This window comes from Micromesistius poutassou, assembly GCF_964030765.1.
Source record: "Micromesistius poutassou genome assembly, contig: SCAFFOLD_4704, whole genome shotgun sequence".
Classification (NCBI taxonomy): Eukaryota; Metazoa; Chordata; class Actinopteri; order Gadiformes; family Gadidae; genus Micromesistius; species Micromesistius poutassou.
The window spans coordinates 1-19,066 of record NW_028177954.1 but is presented as its reverse complement, the minus strand read 5'-3'; the positions used below and the strand labels follow the sequence as shown (position 1 = coordinate 19,066).

At 44.0% G+C, this 19,066-nt stretch overlaps 1 protein-coding gene across 1 annotated transcript; it reads right to left on the bottom strand.

The window, feature by feature from the left end:
* Positions 1–2,992: 2,992 nt before the first annotated feature.
* LOC311374926 (uncharacterized protein) lies at positions 2,993–18,652 on the bottom strand (the record flags this gene model as incomplete). Its single annotated transcript, XM_084490655.1, is given in 15 exon segments — positions 2,993–3,648; positions 5,463–5,509; positions 5,689–5,862; positions 7,905–8,078; positions 8,620–8,793; positions 9,528–9,701; positions 10,219–11,992; positions 12,549–12,777; positions 12,980–13,046; positions 17,184–17,297; positions 17,881–17,997; positions 18,339–18,423; positions 18,426–18,454; positions 18,569–18,630; positions 18,632–18,652. Coding segments are annotated over 15 exon segments (3,786 nt in total). The 3' UTR covers positions 2,993–3,103.
* Between the last annotated feature and the right edge of the window lie 414 nt (positions 18,653–19,066).

Sequence of the window (19,066 nt, the reverse complement as noted above, 5' to 3'; positions counted from 1 at the left end):
GCTCATCCCCGCCTGCAGTTCCTCTCCTCGGCCACCAGAGGGCGCCGTTGGACTAAGAACTGAGGCGGTTTACCGTGTGAGCGCTAGTGAACCGTTTCAAAGGCCTGTCTGTTACCGAGTGCACACGGCAGGGCGGGACAGCGTTCATGAGACTGATGCACATCTGGATCTGTTGCTCATGTCTGACTGGAAACCTCAGACACAGAGTGTGTGTGTGTGTGTGTGTGTTCCTCCTCCTCAGAGTGTATCTAATGTACCCCTCTCCTCCTCCTCCTCCTCCTCAGAGTGTATCTAATGTACCCCTCTCCTCCTCCTCCTCCTCCTCCTCAGAGTGGATCTAATGTACCCCTCTCCTCCTCCTCAGAGTGTATCTAATGTACCCCTCTCCTCCTCCTCAGAGTGTATCTAATGTACCCCTCTCCTCCTCCTCCTCCTCAGAGTGTATCTAATGTACCCCTCTCCTCCTCCTCCTCCTCCTCAGAGTGGATCTAATGTACCCCTCTCCTCCTCCTCCTCCTCCTCCTCCTCAGAGTGGATCTAATGTACCCCTCTCCTCCTCCTCCTCCTCCTCCTCAGAGTGGATCTAATGTACCCTCTCCTCCTCCTCCTCCTCCTTAGAGTGGATCTAATGTACCCCTCTCCTCCTCCTCCTCTCTCCTCCTCCTCCTCAGACGGAAGAGGAGAAAATGTCTTCCTCTACCTCCCAGTTTCTCATTCGGAGAGAGGCAGGGGAGGGGGGAGAGGGAGCGAGAGAGAGAGGGGGGGAGAGAGAGAGAGAGAGCGAGAAAGAGAGAGGGGGGGAACGAGAGAGAGAGAGAGGGGGGGGAGAGAGAGAGAGAGAGCGAGAAAGAGAGAGGGGGGGAACGAGAGAGAGAGAGAGGGGGGGGGAGAGAGAGCGAGAGAGAGAGAGGGGGGGAGAGAGAGAGAGAGGGGGGGAGAAAGAGAGAGAGAGAGCACGAGAGAGAGAGAGCGACAGAGAGAGAGCGACAGAGAGAGAGAGAGAGGGGGAGAGAGGGGGGGAGAGAGCGAGAGAGAGAGGGGGGAGAAAAAGAGAGAGAGGGGGGGAGATAGAGAGGGAGAGCGAGAGAGGGAGAGAGGGAGAGGGAGAGAGAGAGAGAGGGGGGGAGGAGGAGCAAGAGAGAGGGGGAGAGAGGGAGACGGGGGGAGAGAGAGAGACAGAGAGTGTGTGTCCGGCCGTCTGTCTGTGGTTTCTTTCTACAACGGACAGAGAGACACTGAGGCACCCCCCCCCCCCCTAACCAAAACCCAGGGAGGAGGTCCCAGAATAATATCAGAACAACATTTGTTGTTTTATTTATAATTTCTGATTAACAAATTATTATTCTTAAGGCACTAATGTAACATTATTTAGTAATAAAAGGAGAATGATGATGGGCTGAACACACGAGAACATTCAGTTGGATCCACTGAGTTGTTTATTAAAATTATGCTTCATTAACAAATGCAACAGAAAAATAGTCCCTTACATGTACACAATAAACACAAGGACTGAAACAATAGAAGCTGCAGACTTTACTAATCATAAACAGGTGTGCACGTATCTTTAATAACTGAACATGTTCTGCTGCCGTTTGGTTCCCAACAGAACACCAGGAATCAATACTCAGTTTAAAGTCATTTACAACACAGACCTCCTGGTTATTATGAATGAAATATAAAACCTGCTTTAAATCAGGTTCCTTTGGCACCGAGCTGCTCTACTCACACTAACACTGAAGTAATGCATACTAGCCTTTCATGGCTCACAGTAAAACAAACAATCTCTCTTAACCTCTTGTTGTTCCTAAGGTCAGTCTTAAACTGCAAAAGACCCGCCTTCTTTGCTGAAGGTCTAGTCAGTGTGTCTGACAGACACGGTCATAGCACTAGAGGAGCAAGTAAAGGACAGCTAGCTTTACCCAGACCGAGGTCCAATCTACTGAAAAATACCATCATTTACACAACTATTTCATTATGGAATGAACTACCAAAAAAACATACGTTCTAGCAAAAATAGCAAATACAACTTTAAAAAGTCAGCAAAAAAATCATGTGGTCCATAATGTATATACATTTTTAATGTTGTCATTTCTTTTTGTAGCCTTCATATCTTTTTTAAACTTTTTTATTAGTCTATTTCTATTTGAGTTTGACATAAGGTCAAACAAGTGATTGTCTGTTGTCTATATTTGATGTTTGGGACCCAGGAAGACTAGCTCTCTCTCTGGTGTGTTGCTAATCGGGATCCTAATGAATCTAATCTCATCTAAATCATCCTTGTTAGGATTAGGACAAAAGTGATGATCAGAGCCCTGGAGAATAAAATATGTTAATGTATGAAAATGGACAAATATTGTAGCATTAAAAAAAACATGTGATTTACCAACAATATGTATTTAATATACATTTCAAATTAAAAATGAAATCTTAATAAAACCTGCTCAGGTAACCCTATGGAAGATCTTAAAAGTCTCTTCCTTTCATGGTTTACCAGCATCAACTTTTAGGAAGCCCCATAAAAAGGAGGGGGAGAGGGAGGGGGAGGAGAGGGAGACGAGGGGGGAGAGGGGGGGGGGAGGAGGGGGAGGGGAGAGGGAGACGAGGGGGGGGAGGGGGAGTGGGAGACGGGGGGGGAGGGGGAGTGGGAGACGGGGGGAGGAGGGGGAGACGAGAAAGAAAGAGTGAGAGGGATAGAGAGAGAGAGTAAAATAGAGAGCGAGAGACTATAACTGCCACAGAGACTCTGAGTCATCAGTCCTCTCAGGCCTCCATCAAAAGACACCCATCCTCTAACGCAGAAGCTGTGTGTGTGTGTGTGTGTGTGTGTATTTGTATGTGTGTGTGTGTGTGTGCGGGCGTTTGTGTTTGTGTACATGTGTGTGTGTGTGTGTGTGTGTGCCCGCCCGCCTGCCCTTTTTTTTTTCCTACAACCGACACAGAGACGCTGAGTCACTGAGTACGTGGACCCCTGCTCGCCCACACCCCCGGACGACGACGCGGGTGTGTGTATGTGTGTGTGTGCTCACGTGTATATGTGTGTGTGTGTGTGTGTGTGTGTGTCTGTGTGTGTGCGCCCGCCCGCCCCCCCGCCGGGTTTTTCTTTCTACAACCGACACAGAGACACTGACCGCCCTACCCCAAACCCAGGGAGGAGGTCCTCCTGGGTGAAGGTGGACCTGAAGGTGTGGATGTGTGTCAGTGTGTCTGAGGACCCTCCTACACCTCGGGACACTCTGTAGAAGGACAGAGTGCCAGCAGGCCGGTCCAGATACACTCCTACTCTGGTAGAGCCAGCGCGGGGGAGACGTATGGGTGTGTAACCATTGTTGTACCGGGCAAAGTAACGATCATCATTACAATAAAGACTCCAGGACTTGTTGTTCCCTCCAAGCCCGCTGTCACCACCCTCTCCTCTCCTTGTGATTCCTCTGTATGTCACTCCTATATAAACATATCCTTCCCACTCTACCTCCCAGTAACAGCGGCCAGTCAGAGCCTCTCTACACAACACCTGGGACCAGTAGTCAAATCTCTCTGGGTGATCCGGATACGACTGGTCCTCTCCAACCCACTTCACCTTTCTGTTGTCCTCAGACAGAGAGAGTCCTCTGTGGGCTGTGTTTGGGTCCAGTGTGAGTTCACAGGCATCTGACGGGAGAACAAGACATGATATTATTCATAATTCCCGAGATATTCCAGGTTATTCGCCCAAAATCCCCCCATTCGTTTCAGTTGGAAAATTCAAAAACCGCTGATTCATGCTTCATCCTCTTCAACCACTTAAAGAGGATAGTACTACTAGATACTATGATTACTATGATAGATACAATGTAGATACTACAATAATGGACGTAAGCGCTGGCGTTAGCGTTAGCGCTGAAGTTAGCTTTAACGTTGATACTGAAGTTAGCATTGACGTTATCATTAGCGCTGCAGTTACCCTTGACGTTAGCATTAGCGCTGACGCTTGCATCGACGTGAGCATTACCGTTGATGTTAGCAGTGAAATTAGTGTTAGCGCTGACGTTAGCGTTAGCTCTTACGTTAGCGTTGAAGTTAGCGTTAGCACTGACATTAGCGTTTGCGTTGACATTAGCGTTAGCACTGGCATTAGCATTAGCGCTGAAGTTAGCATTGACGTTAACATCAGCGTTGACGTTAGCGTTAGCTATGAAGTTAGCGTTAGCAATTACTTTAGCGTTAGCAATTACTTTAGAGTTAGTGCTGTCTTTAGCATTAGCACTGACGCTTGCATTGACATCAGCGTTAGTAAGGACTTTAGTGTTAGCGCTGAGATTAGCATTGACGTTAGCGTCGACATTAGTGTAGCATTGACGTTAGCACTGACGTTAGTGCTGATGTTAGCGTTAGCTGTGACTTTAGCATTGACGTTAGCGTTGACATTAGCATTTAAATTAGCATTAGCGCTTACATTAGCATTGATATTAGTGTTAACGCTAATGTTAGCATTGAAATTAGCATTAGCGTTGTTTAGCGCTGACGTAACCTTTGAAGTTAGCATTAGCACTGACATTAGCGTAAGCGCTGACGTTAACATTAATGTTAGCGTTAGCAATGACTAGCGTTAGCGATGAAGTTAGTATGGACGTTAGCATTAGCACTGATGTTAGCATTAGCGCTGACGTTTGCGTTGACATTTGCGTTAGCTCTGACGTAACCATTGAAGTTAGCATTAACATTAGCGTTGACGTTAGCGTTGACGGTAGCATTAGCGCTGATGTTAGCTTTGCCGTTAGCGGTGAGACTTCAAAACCCTTCAACTCATTCATATTTCATTCTATAGACTTGAATCTACCTTCAAATTGTTCAGCAGATTTCCTAGATTCATTGTAATTATTCAACATTCAGCTTCAGCAGTGGAGCGGAGCATTTCAGCGTCAGTAGTATGACTTCAAAACCCTTCAACTCATTCATACTTCATTCTACAGACTTCATTCTACCTTCAAAATGTTCAGCAGATTTTCTAGATTCAGTGTAACATTGTTCAACATTCAGCTTCAAACATTAACATAGAAAGACAAAATAAGTATCATGTGATAGGTACGATAGTGGAATCATGTGCTGTAGATTTTCTAATCAATAATAGACATTGTGTTTAAGATAATTAAAGTTAAATTTAATTAGAAATCCCATGTGTGTGTGAGTGGCGGACCCAATCAAAACATTGAAACCAAGACAAATGTATAAAGTGCATTTACTCCCTCAATAATTACACTACATAAACATATAATACATCAAAATATTTGGCATGATGAGCTTATTACACACACGTAACCTTCCAAGATATTAAACTTTTGAATTTCCCAAAACACACACATTGCACCAGCCTTCAAAGGGACACCTTTGTAAACAACAGACTGAACGATCTGAGCTCACATACAGGCTGGAGATGAATTGATGAACCATAGTGTTGTGATGAATCAAACTAAACAGACACTTACACTTGTTTAGAGCTGGTTTCAGCCTCCACACTCCACCGTGCTCCACACTGGGGGGGGAAACAAAGTGAGAGCAGCATGTTGAAACATTCACCTTCATCATCTGCTGTCTTTTCACTCTCTACACAACATGAGTTACAGCTGCCTTTTCAAAGCGCTTCATCTAGCAGCGGCTTGAACCCTTGTAGGAGACTTTGTCCCCGAGTGGAGAGCTGTCCTCTCTCCATACCTGAGAGTGTCCAGTCTCCAGCGTGGATCCTCCAGTCCAGCAGAGAGCAGCGCAGCTCCAGAGTCTCCTGGGTGATTGTAGCTCAGGTCCAGCTCTCTCAGATGGGAGGGGTTGGAGCTCAGAGCTGAGGCCAGAGAAGCACAACCTTCCTGTGTGACCAGGCAGCCAGACAACCTGTGTACACACACACACACACACCATTTATTCTATCTAGCAGTTTGTACCAAATTAAACACATTTAGAAAGTGTATTCATTCCATATGGAGGACAATGAGATATTGTTCTGTTAGAGTCAGGAGAAGTCCGCTGTGTTTGGTACACTAAGGCCGTTTATCCACAGGTTCTAACATTGTGTAGAACCAGGGAGTGTTTTGTCAGCATGGAAAAGATCAACAGAAATGCATCGGACATGAGCAGCACTACACCAAACTAATATGATGTTAATGTAGCAGCATAGAAATAGGGTTGCCTTGCTGCAGTTAATTGCGTCAGCTGACCACTAGGGCGGCAGTACATAAGTACGGCCCTCCTTCTTGTGCTCTCACTGATGCATCATTTCCGGGTCAGGTGTTTGCCCGTGCAGGTAATGCTCCGCACCCTTGCTGCGGCTACTGATTCGTTTCATTTATCACTGTGTCCTCATGCTCAAAGCCGGTGTGTTTTCACTGCAGAGCAGCGACTGCGTGCTCCGTGCTCCATTTAGTCGCTGTTTCTCTCGAGCGGTAAGTGTCCTCTCTCTGTGTTACACCGAATGCTATCCTGTAGCTAATGCTAGTGTGGTCACAGGTAGATGTCCCCTGCCGTGTGTCTCTCTCTCTCCCTCCCTCTCCCTGTGCAGGTTTGACTTTGAAAACGGGTATACTACCTTAAATCTAGCCTCCAAAAGCCTTGATAAATGTAGCTTAGCCATACTAATTTTATGTTTATTGACAGGGAATGCTCATCAGCTGGCCGAAATCTATAGATTTATCTGATTTATCTGACTCCGCCACCAGCTGATTGGGGCCGCTGCTGCTTTGTACACAGCTTTTGTCCATAGCTTTGTCTACAGCTTTGTCTGCTGTTTGTCTCTGCTGCTAATCACACCGTTTGTCTCTGCTGCTATATACGACGTTGTCCCCTGCTTTGTCTCCGGCAGCCACTTATTCCTTGCTGCTCTGTGCTGCTTGGTGGTGCTGCTGTTGCTGGCTTTTGGCTACAGCCGGCTTGCATGGTGGACTGCCGACACCACACCTTTAACCTGTTTATCCCTTTAATTTCAGCCCAATGATTTTGAGGAGTTAATCCCTTAATTTTGTTTTGTTTTCTGTACTTTATTATTTTGATTAAGTAAATTGTTTTAAGTTTATTTTGTGAACTATTTCCTGCTTCATGTTGTATATTGCTTCATACATTTTGGGTTAATTATTTCCGTTGTAACTTCCTTTTTGTTTCCTTCTCAGTGGCTGCAGGCTGGTGGTGGTGCTGGGGACGTGGGTGGTGGTGTCCCTCATTCTTGTGTGCTGTGCTTCCTTGGATTTGGTGATGCCAGTGTGTGACTGCCACGTGTGTCTGGGTGAACCATTTCTCTTTAATTTATTCCTGTTGAGTCCCCTTCCCCTTCACCTGCTCTTTCCCCACCAGTAGGCCTCAGCCCCTGATTAGGCTCCTTGTTTATTAGTTGGGATGAATGCTCATTTTTGTGATTAATATATACATTTTATTAAACAAAGTATTTTTGTAAACTGGGAACCACATGTCTTGCCTGTTGAGTGGAACAAACCTGTGTTTTTGATCAATGTAAAATAATATATAATTCCTTGGGTGCAATTCCCAAGGTGGCGTTGTCAAGCAACCTAAGATTCACATTGAGAGCCTCCACACCGCCACATTAATAAAGGACATCTTTACTGTTCAATATGTTTTACTTTACCACGGGCAGTGATGTTTTAGTGGTGAGGGGTGCATTATATTCAGATCACAGCACGGCTAAAGCCTCATCACCATGTCTACACTAATGACAACTCCTCAGCTCTCATCAGCTGACCAGAGTTACATAACGTATAACATACTAGCAGTTAACAGGTCAACAACCCCTAACCCTCACATCAGCTGGCCAGAGTTACATCACGTATAACATACATATCGATATTGATAACAGTCCACCTAGTCGTGGATCATCCCTTACATATTAAACAACCCCAAGACGCAGTTTGAAGAAGAGGCTGATAACTGACCTGAGAGTTTCCAGTGTACAGTGTGGACTCCCCAGTCCAGCAGAGAGCAGCTTCACTCCTGAATCCTTCAGATCATTGGTACTCAGGTCCAGCTCTCTCAGACTAGAGGAGTTGGAGCTGAGAACTGAGGCCAGAGAAGCACAGCCTTCCTCTGTGATCAGGCAGCCAGACAACCTACACACACACACACACACACACACACACACACACACACACACACACACACACACACACACACACACACACACACACACACACACACACACACACACACCCCATTTATTCTTTCTGGTTGAGAGCAGTTTGTACTAAAGTAACCACATTTATAAAGTGTATTCATCATTCCATTTGGAGGACAAGTTAAAGCTTTATTGATACTTTATGGAGACAAAGCTGTGTCACCCTGTCTGAGAACAGGAAGAGGAAGTGGGGAGATGACATCATCACAGACAGAACTTCCTTCACATGGATGTGACAGGATCTTAAACAAATGCTCCTTTCTCAATAGCTATAAATCAGATGAGATATTGTTCGGTTAGAGTCAGGAGAACTCCACTGTGTTTGGTACGCTAAGACCGTTTCTTCATAGGTTCTAACATTATGCAGATCCATGGAGTGTTTTGTCAGCAGGGAAAAGAGCAACAGAAATGCATCAGGCAGGAGCAGCACTTACTGGTCTAGAATAACCCGTTTGAAGAAGAGGCTGATAACTGACCTGAGAGTTTCCAGTGTACAGTGTGGACTCCCCAGTCCAGCAGAGAGCAGCTTCACTCCTGAATCCTTCAGATCATTGGTACTCAGGTCCAGCTCTCTCAGACTAGAGGAGTTGGAGCTGAGAACTGAGGCCAGAGAAGCACAGCCTTCCTGTGTGATCAGGCAGCCAGACAACCTGCACACACACACACACACACACACACACACACCATTTATTCTTTCTGGTTGAGAGCAGTTTGTACTGAAGTAACCACATTTATAAAGTGTAGGCCTATTCATCATTCCATTTGGAGGACAAGTTAAAGCTTTATAAAATATATTTTTTATAATAATATCGAAACAGAATTTCGATATCATTTATACTTTATTCAGAATCACAGTTTAAGTTTCATACAGCTTCGTTTTAAGTTGGTCTCATTGATTTACGTTGACGCTAGAGCTTGAGGACGTTCAGGCAGTGTTGCCAGATTGGGCGGTTTTTCCCGCAGATTAAAGAGCGTTAATGTCATAATAAAAAATTTTATGCCGTCTAAATGGATTTGCGTTAACGCCGTTAATAACACGTTTCACTGACAGCACTAATATTAATATAACTTTTTATTTCAGTACTATGAATAACATGTATTACAAAATAATACATGTTATTCATAGTACTGAAACAAAAAGTAGATCTACAGAGATGTTTTGTGCATAATTATTTGTTTTATTCCAATATTATGTATATTGTGTTGTGAGGAGAATAATTAACCAAGTGAGCAGGAAAATACTTTTCGAGCACGAGAGCAAAGACAGCATTTGTCTGCGTGGGGGTGTCAGTTGCGTGCTGCTTCACTTTATGTGCACACTTTTATGGATCTAATGGATATTGAACCTTGTGGTGTAACTGTTTGTCCATTGAGTAAAACTGACCTGAGAGTTTCCAGTGTACAGTGTGGACTCCCCAGTCCAGCAGAGAGCAGCTTCACTCCTGAATCCTTCAGATCATTGGTACTCAGGTCCAGCTCTCTCAGACTAGAGGAGTTGGAGCTGAGAACTGAGGCCAGAGCTTCACAGCATCTCTCTGACAGATTACAGCCATTCAGCCTTGGCCAAAAGTAAACAGAACATGTTAGGAACTGTGATTAAAATAACACATCTTTAACTTATTACATAATGAAGGAATGTTATTAGTTGAAAAAATATTTCATCAATCATTAGATGTTTAAATGTTTATTATGTTTCAGGTGTAAATTTTTTAATATTTAGGGACCGAGCAGGACACTGCAAGGTCCCTATTGTTTTTGCTTCGACCAAAATTTTCCAGTTTTTTTTATTTGTGTTTGAAAATGTTTTTGTAAATGAATACTACTTCTATAATGTTATTTTTAATATGCTCTTATGTGTACTGTTATACATTATACTTTAATAGTACACCTACAGATGTTTTTGATATTATTATAACTTTTTTATTCTTCTAGTATGTTTATTATGTTGTGAGTAGAATAGTAATGCATGTTGTTATGAACCTACAGATATCTTTTGCATATTATTTTAACCTTATATTCCAGTTTTATGTATATTGTGTTGTGTGTATTGTTATACATGTTATAAGTGAACCTACAGAGATGTTTTGGAGGCTTTGACCACTGGCAGCAGCCTCAGAAGACCCTCCTCTGAAGCAGAGTATTTCTTCAGGTCAAACACGTCCAGCTCCTCTTCTGATGTCAGGAGGATGAAGGCCAGAGCTGACAGTTGAGCAGGAGAGAGAGTGTTTTGGGCGACACTTCCTGATGTCAGGTACTGTTCGATCTCCTTCACTAGAGAACGGTCGTTCAGCTCATTCAGACAGTGTAACAAGTTGATGCTTCTCTCTGGAGAGAGATCTTCATTTAGCTTCTTCTTGATGTAAGACACTGTTCCCTCATTGGTCAGTGAGCTAGTTCCTGTCTGTCCCAGCAGACCTCGTAGGACAATCTGATTGGTCTCCAGAGAGAGGCCCAGGAGGAAGCGGAGGAACAAGTCCAGGTGTCCGTTCTCACTCTGTAAGGCCTTGTCCACAGCACTCTGGTAGAGGAGGAGGAGTTTATCTTCCCCAGAGGTGGGTGGTTCTTCTAAGAGCAGATTGACACCAGTGTTGATGTAGACATAAAGGGCAGCCAGAAACTCCTGGATGCTCAAATGGACAAAGCAGAACACCTTGTCCTGGTACAGCCCACACTCCTCTTTAAAGATCTGGGTGAACACTCCTGAGTACACTGAGGCTGCTCTGATATCGATGTCACACTTTGCCAGGTCTGCCTCATAGAAGATCAGGTTGCCTTTCTCCAGCTGGTTAAAAGCCAGTTTTCCCAGAGAAACAATGATCTCCCTGCTCTCTGAACTCCAGTCTGGATCAGTTTCAGCTCTCCCATGGTACTTCCTGTCCCCCTGTATGGACTGAACCCTCAGGAAGTGGCTGTACATCTGAGTCACCGTCTTAGGCATCTCTTCAATGTGGGATGTTTTAAAGATGTCCTCCAGAACTGTAACAGTGATCCAACAGAAGACTGGGATGTGACACATGATGTGGAGGCTTCTTGATTTCTTGACATGGGAGATGATTGTGCTTGCCAGCGTCTCATCTCTGAATCTCTTCCTGAAGTACTCCTCCTTCTGTGGGTCGGTGAACCCTCTCACCTCTGTTACCATGTCAACACACTCAGCAGGGACCCGATTGGCTGCCGCAGGGCGTGTGGTTATCCAGATGCGAGCGGAGGGAAGCAGGTCTCCCCTGATGAGGTTTGTCAGCAGCATGTCCACCGAGGTCGGCTCTTTGACATCAGTCCAGGTCTGGTTGTTCTGGAAGTCCAGAGGAAGTCGACACTCATCCAGACCATCCAAGATGAAGACAACTTGGAACCATTCATATCTGCAGATTCCTGCTTCTTTGGTCTCAATAAAGAAGTGATGAAGAAGTTTCACCAAGCTAAACTCTTTCTCTTTCAGTAAATTCAGCTCTCTGAAAGTTAAGAGAAATGTGAAGCGTATGTCATGGTTGGCTTTGCCTTCAGCCCAGTCCAGAGTGAACTTGTGTGTTAAGACGGTTTTACCAATGCCGGCCACTCCAGTGGTCATTATTGTTCTGATTGGTTGGTCTTTTCCAGGTAACGGTTTAAAGATGTCTTCACATTTGATTGGTGTTTCTTCCTTGGCTGGTTTCCTGGAAGCTGTTTCAATCAGTCTGACCTCATGTTCCTTGTTGACATCTCCACTGCCTCTCTCTGTGATGAAGAGCTCTGTGTAGAAGTCATTCAGACCTGTTGGCTGTCCTGCTTTAGGGATTCCCTCAATCACACACTTGAACTTCTTCTTCAAATGAGACTTGATTTTATGTTGGCACTCGACAGCAGCAGATCCTAAATGAGAAAACAAGTTAGTGAGAAGTCAGAGAAATCAGTTAGTGGATGGTGACAGTGGAAGCATGTCAATATTTACTGTAAAATGATCAACTTCATGATATTTTGTGGCTTCATTACTTGTGGTTCGAGAAGCTGGACGCGACAAGGACTGCATGTTACTGATTCAATGAAGATTGATTGCTCTAATTATGGTAATAATGATAGTGAATCAGAAAGTAACTTGCTATGCTGATATAACAAGGTAGTGTCGAATTGCTTCAACTGAGTTATTTTGCTGTTGATTTGCAGAGCATTATTAAACATTCTGTAACCTGATAAACCCACAATAACCCTACATATCTGGATCAAACCATTTAACCCACAAGAGGAAAGATATCTCCACATTGAAAAGTTAGCAATGTGAAGAATCTCACATTATGTAATTTAGTCTGAACAGAATAAAGAAGAGTCTCATACTGCTCTTCAAAATAATTATTCATTCTGTTTTCAAGATAAGAGTCTCTTCTGCAATTAAAAAAATAACTCCTCTGACTTCAAAATAAGAGTCTCTTACCGCCCCACAGTGTGTCGGCCAGTTCCTCCTGGTTCATCTCCATCAGGCAGAGCTTTGTGATGTCTACCACTCCCTCTATGGCGCGCCTCCTCTGCTCCTCCTTCTTACCATCCACCTCCTCCTCCTCCTCCCTCTGACTCTCTGAGCATTGTGGGTAATCTGGGTAGAGAACCCTCCAGAGCTTCTTTAGCTCCTTGTCTAGGAAAGCGTGTGCGTTCTCCTCAGCCCTCTGGAACAGAATATCAAATATCAAATAACAAACATCAAGGAGAACTTTACTGTGAACTCACTGAGGACATCAGAAGCATCTGTCCTGGATTCACGTCCCGCTGGTCTAAAGAGGGAAGCCTGGAGACTATGAGCACCACAAGAGATGCTTTCTAATGTTCATGTAGAGCTAAAGTCAAACGTCTTGTTGGACATTTACACACCTTGATCAGCTCTGTTTGATGCTGTACAGACTGAGCACTAGTGACCTTTGACCTCTGGAGGGGTTGTCTGTGGAGAGAACACACACAGTAAACATAATCACACACAGTACACATACAAAAGGGGGGAGAGAGAGAGTTTATATTTATACTAATAATAATAATAATAAATCTTTATTTCAGACCCAGGGGGATCCATATCACCATAAAAGCAGAATAAGATAATAAAAACAAAGACAGAAAAAAAAAAAAAAAACACAAAATACAAAGTACAGAGCCTTCCCCACTATTCAGTGTAGGCTTGCATACAAACATGTTCTAAAATGGTTCCACAGTCTGGACGAAAATCTTACAGAACTGCGTACAGGATTAACCAACACATTAATAAGTTCATTCTCTGATTCTGACGCCCTACACATAAATCTGTGCATCAGATTGCGCAGAACAGCAGAGCAGGTGGGTACCCCGACACTAACAAACATATGGCTTGCACTGGAGCTTCTTGGGGCTCTCAACAGTATCCTCATGCTGTCATTATAAGCTACTGTAAGCTTTCTTATACTACCTTGTTTGTAGCGGCACCACAGGTGGGCTGTGTACAGAGGTGTGCAATATGCTTTAAACAATGCAATTTTTACAGCTACAGAGCACATGCTAAACTTACGACATAGCATGTTTGCTTGTGCATAGAGCTTACGACGCTGCCTGTACATATCTTTATCATCGGACAAGTCATTAACAATAATATGCCCCAGATACTTAATCTCACTGCACACACTGAGTGCAGTACCAGACAGATGGAAGTCAGGGAAGGTTGACTGTCTGTCTTCTCTGCTTCTAATAATCATAACTTTACTCTTACCAGCATTGTACTTTATGTCAAAGTCAGCACCATACTGTGTGCATGTTCTCAATAGCTGTTGGAGACCAGCACTGTAAGGGCTGAAGATGACCAGGTCGTCTGCGTACATAAAGTGATTAATTAGTAGATCACCAACTCTACAACCTGTACCACATGTATTCAACATCAGAGACAAATCATTCATGTACACATTAAAAAGAAAGGGAGACAGGATTCCGCCCTGGCGGACACCATTGGTCACATGGAAGGGATCAGATGTTACATTCCCCCATCTCACTCGCATTGTCTGATGCGAGTACCAGTAGACCAGGATTCTAATCAAAAAACCAGGGACCCCACTTTTCGACAATTTCAAAAATAATTTCACATGATTAACACGGTCGAATGCTTTAGAAGCATCGATGAAGCACAAGAACATGGTAGAATTATGACTATTGTATTTCTCTAAGATTTCCTTTAGTGCAAAAATACATAGATCAGTGCCATGCTTTTGTTTAAAACCAAACTGGTTGTCTGTAGACATGATGTATCTCTCAAGTCTACTCAGTAGAACTGTCTCCAGTACCTTGGACATGACACTGGCCAGAGCTATTGGCCTGTAATTATCTGAGCTGTTCAGCTTCCCCACTTTATCTTTAATAACTGGCACTAGCACAACAGAAATCATAGAATCGGGTAACACTCCATGAACAAAAAAACCTGTATAGCACATAGCCACCAGAGGGCACATTTTCTTACTGGCGAACTTAATATGTTCAGCTGTAATATTATCGAGACCACAGGCCTTATTATCTCTTAACTTCAGTATTGCTTCATGTACCTCATCAGAAGTGACAATAACATCATCATTAAACTCAACATTATCAACTACAAACAGATTACTCTTTACACAGTTTAACAGTTCAAAATATTGTTTCCGCCATAGCTGTGCGATTTCATCAAGACCACTCACACCATCTATATTAGATGGAAGAGATGTTTTGCAATTGTTAATAGTTTTTATTTCTTTCCAGAAGTCATTAACATTATTTTTTTGCAGCTTCTGTGCCAATGAATCTGACCTCATAGTATTTTCATTTCTTTTAATGTAGCGAAGTGCATATTTAAACCTAGCATTAGTACATTTTTTATTTTCAAACAGAGGACCATGCCTGCTTTTTCCTGCCTCAGCCCATTTTTTAAAAGCATTTCGGGCCTCTGCATGGAGCTCCTCTACATGGTCCTTCCATCCTGGCTTACCATTGCACACTTTAGCCCTATGCTTATGTAGAGGCCTGCTCGAGATACGGAGAGACTCCACAATATCTTCATACAGAGAACATAATTCCTTACAATGTTGTACATTCTTACAATTCATATCCTGACACAATAAGGCATCTTTTGGTACTTTAATATTACCCAGCAATACATCAGAGTGATTAACATATTTATTAAAATCCTTCTTGGACAATTTTGCCCAGTCTACTTTCCCTACACCAATGCCATTATCCACAGGCAACAGCACTGGTAAATTACCTGTGTTCAGTACCATGTGAAAGGGTATATGGTCTGTTGTGGCCAAATCATAATCAATTTTTATCATATCGATGGAGTCATGGGCATCCATCGTACAGAAGCAGTGGTCTAGCCAAGAGGTTGAATGCCAGGCCTCGCTGATATAAGTATAACTATCATTTGGCAGTAGTACCTTACTGGACAAAATCAATCCACTGTCTGAACAGAACTGAGTTAAATGATTACCAAATAAGGAGTTGGCATCAGTTACATCCGCATTCATGTCACCAATAACATAGATGCAGGTGGACGGATTGTCCTGAATAAAAGACATGATAAATGCCAATCTACTGAGGTACTCATCCTCGTTTTGTACACACTCATATGGCGTATATACATTCAAAATCAACAACTTCTTATCATTACAGCACAGCTCAATCCCAATAGCCCAATCAACACCCAGTCTTATGACATTAACCAACTGGTCATATTTTTTATTCCACATTGTGGCTACCCCCCCTGGGATCCTACCCCGAACAATTTTATCACTTAAATCAGTTGTTGATTCACCCGCCCCATGAAAGTCCCTGTGAATAGAATTCAATCCTTCCAGGTGTTGTTTAGCCAGGAACGTCTCCTGAACACACAAAATGTCACATGTCTCCATCAATTTGTCCACAACGACACGACGTGATTTGTCAGTTTCACTGTGCCCAACACGCAGCCCACGCGCATTGTAAGACACGACACAGATGTTCATAGAGATGTTAATTCATATCTGCTATGCAGACTGGCTCTCAGGTGGAGCTGCAGGTGTACCATGGCAATTCAGCTCACTCCCCCCCTCATTACCAACAACCTTATGTCCACGGGGCTCATAATAGCGGCGGACATAGGTCCCGGCTGGCCAGAGTTTTGGATCGTACATATCAGCAATATTGTTACATTCAGCGGTGATGTGAAACGAGCCATACCTGCTGCGGGCCGACTCGATCTTTCGACACGTCACTGTTTCATTCTCCATCTTCTCAGACAGATAGTCACGTAGTGTGTCTGCATCCAGAGTAGGAGAAAACCGGGTAGCAAACACATTGACCAGCTTTGTTTTCACTACTCCAATGTTGCTCTCAGTACCGGTTCCAATGATTCCCACATTCCTCTGTTCACGTTTCATGTGAGCTTGCCTGTGGGCTTGTTTGTTGCCGGGTTTCGGTGGCACAGTTGCTTTGAGGGGCCCCGACTTTTTACGCCCCTCTCTCACAACTACATTCCACTGTGGGGATTGTGGTCGTAATCGTGGCGATGTGCCCGCTCCATCTAGGCGCTCCTGTTGTTGTGCGGAGCTCATCAGCCCATTCATCTCCCCGCGTGAGGTGCTGGCGCACCCGGTGCCCAGCCCCAAGAGTCGGGTCTTCCCAGCGTCAGACGTTATCGACTCCTGCTGCCGATTAGAGCCTGTTAGCCCCCGCAGCCCCTCTCGTGCGGTGCCATACTGTGCAAGTATTCTGTTTAATTGTATTTATTTAGTTATTATTCTACGTTTTGTATCTTTATTTAATTTTTTAATTTTTTTTTGCAATAACAAGAGAGATTCCCCTTGTGTGGGATTCATAAAGTTGTGTGTGTGTGTGTGTGTGTGTGTGTGTGTGTGTGTGTGTGTGTGTGTGTGTGTGTGTGTGTGTGTGTGTGTGTGTGTGTGTGTGTGTGTGTGTGTGTGTGTGTGTGTGTGTAAGGAGTACAGGTAAACTGTAATCCTCTTCAGTTAGTTAATGATTGATTGTGAGAGAGAGTATCAGTAGAGTCTGATAACAACCAACTGGTCTGTTGTCATGGTCTGTTTGAAACTCCTACCTCTCCTCTCTGGAGGGGCGTCCATCTTTAAACGTAATAGGTGGATCCATAGACCAGTCACTCTTCATGGAGACACAGCTGGGTCCAGGGGAGTCTGCTCTCTGCTGCTGGACTCTTCTAGAAAAACAAGACCATGTCAACCACATCATTAAAACAACCTTATCCCTCCTCTCATTACCACCATGTCAACCACATCACTAGAGAGAGAGAGAGAGAGGTGGGGGAGAGAGGGAGAGAGAGTTTATATTTATACTGTGCAAGTATCCTGTGTAATTGTATTTATTTTGTTATTGTTCTACGTTTTGTATCTTTATTTAATTTTTACATTTATTTTGTATTTTTATTTATCCCTTAATTTCATTTTTCGCTGTATTTGACTCTTGAGCTGCAATAACAAGAGAGATTCCCCTTGTGTGGGATTCATAAAGTTGATCATATCTTATCTGCTTGTGGATGTTTTGTGTGTGTGTGTGTGTGTGTGTGTGTGTGTGTGTGTGTGTGTGTGTGTGTGTGTGTGTGTGTGTGTGTGTGTGTGTGTGTGTGTGTGTGTGTGTGTGTGTGTGTGTGTGTGTGTGTAAGGAGTACAGGTAAACTGTAATCCTCTTCAGTTAGTTAATGATTGATTGTGAGAGAGAGTATCAGTAGAGTCTGATAACAACCAACTGGTCTGTTGTCATGGTCTGTTTGAAACTCCTACCTCTCCTCTCTGGAGGGGTGTCCATCTTTAAAGTGAGGAGGATAATCCATAGACCAGTCACTCTTCATGGAGACACAGCTGGGTCCAGGGGAGTCTGCTCTCTGCTGCTGGACTCTTCTAGAAAAACAAGACCATGTCAACCGCATCACTAAAACAGCCTTATCCCTCCTCTCATTACCACCATGTCAACCACATCACTAAAACAGCCTTATCCCTCCTGTCATTATCACCATGTCAACCACATCACTAAAACAGCCTTATCCCTCCTGTCATTACCACCATGTCAACCACATCACTAAAACAGCCTTATCCCTCCTCTCATTATCACCATGTCAACCACATCACTAAAACAGCCTTATCCCTCCTGTCATTATCACCATGTCAACCACATCACTAAAACAGCCTTATCCCTCCTCTCATTACCACCACCTCTGTCCGGTCACTGTTTAAATCCTCACCTCTTCTCAATAGACTGATTTCCGTCTTTAAACTTAACGGGAGGATCCATAGAGCTGTCACTCTTCATGGAGACACAGCTGGGTCAGGGGAGTCTGCTCTCTCCTGCTGCTCTGGGCTTCAACACACCACACACACACAGCTGTTACTCAGACTAATGATGGAGTCATGATATATCACCGCTGAGCTCTGAGATGGACAACAGTCACAGACAGAGAGATCCTCTTCTTACCTCTTAGCTTTGCTCTGGCGGCCATGTTCCCCAGACAGAGTGGTCTTAGAGGTAGGACCCCCCCTCCTCTCTCTCCTCATCCATAGCAGACTGGAGACCTGAACACAAACACAACTCACTGATCACTTTGATCTGCCTTTAGATGTTGTCTAAAGAGAAATAGATGAAATGTCTGAAGAGTCCATCATTCTAACTCTCTCTTTCTACTGGTTGAATCTCTCTCTCTCTCTCTCTCTCTCTCTCTCTCTCTCTCTCTCTCTCTCTCTCTCTCTCTCTCTCTCTCTCTCTCTCTCTCTCTTCACTCTGTTCTCTATTGGTTGAAGGCCGCGCCTTGGAAGAGAAGAGACTCATTTAACACACAAGGTTTTTTGATGACACTAGCCTTCCTCCCTCTCTCTCCCCTCTCCCTCCCTATCTCTAGTTCTCCTCTCTAGTTCTCTCTCTCTCTCCCTCCCTCTCTCTTCTCCCTGTCTCTAGTTCTCTCTCCCCCCTCCCTCC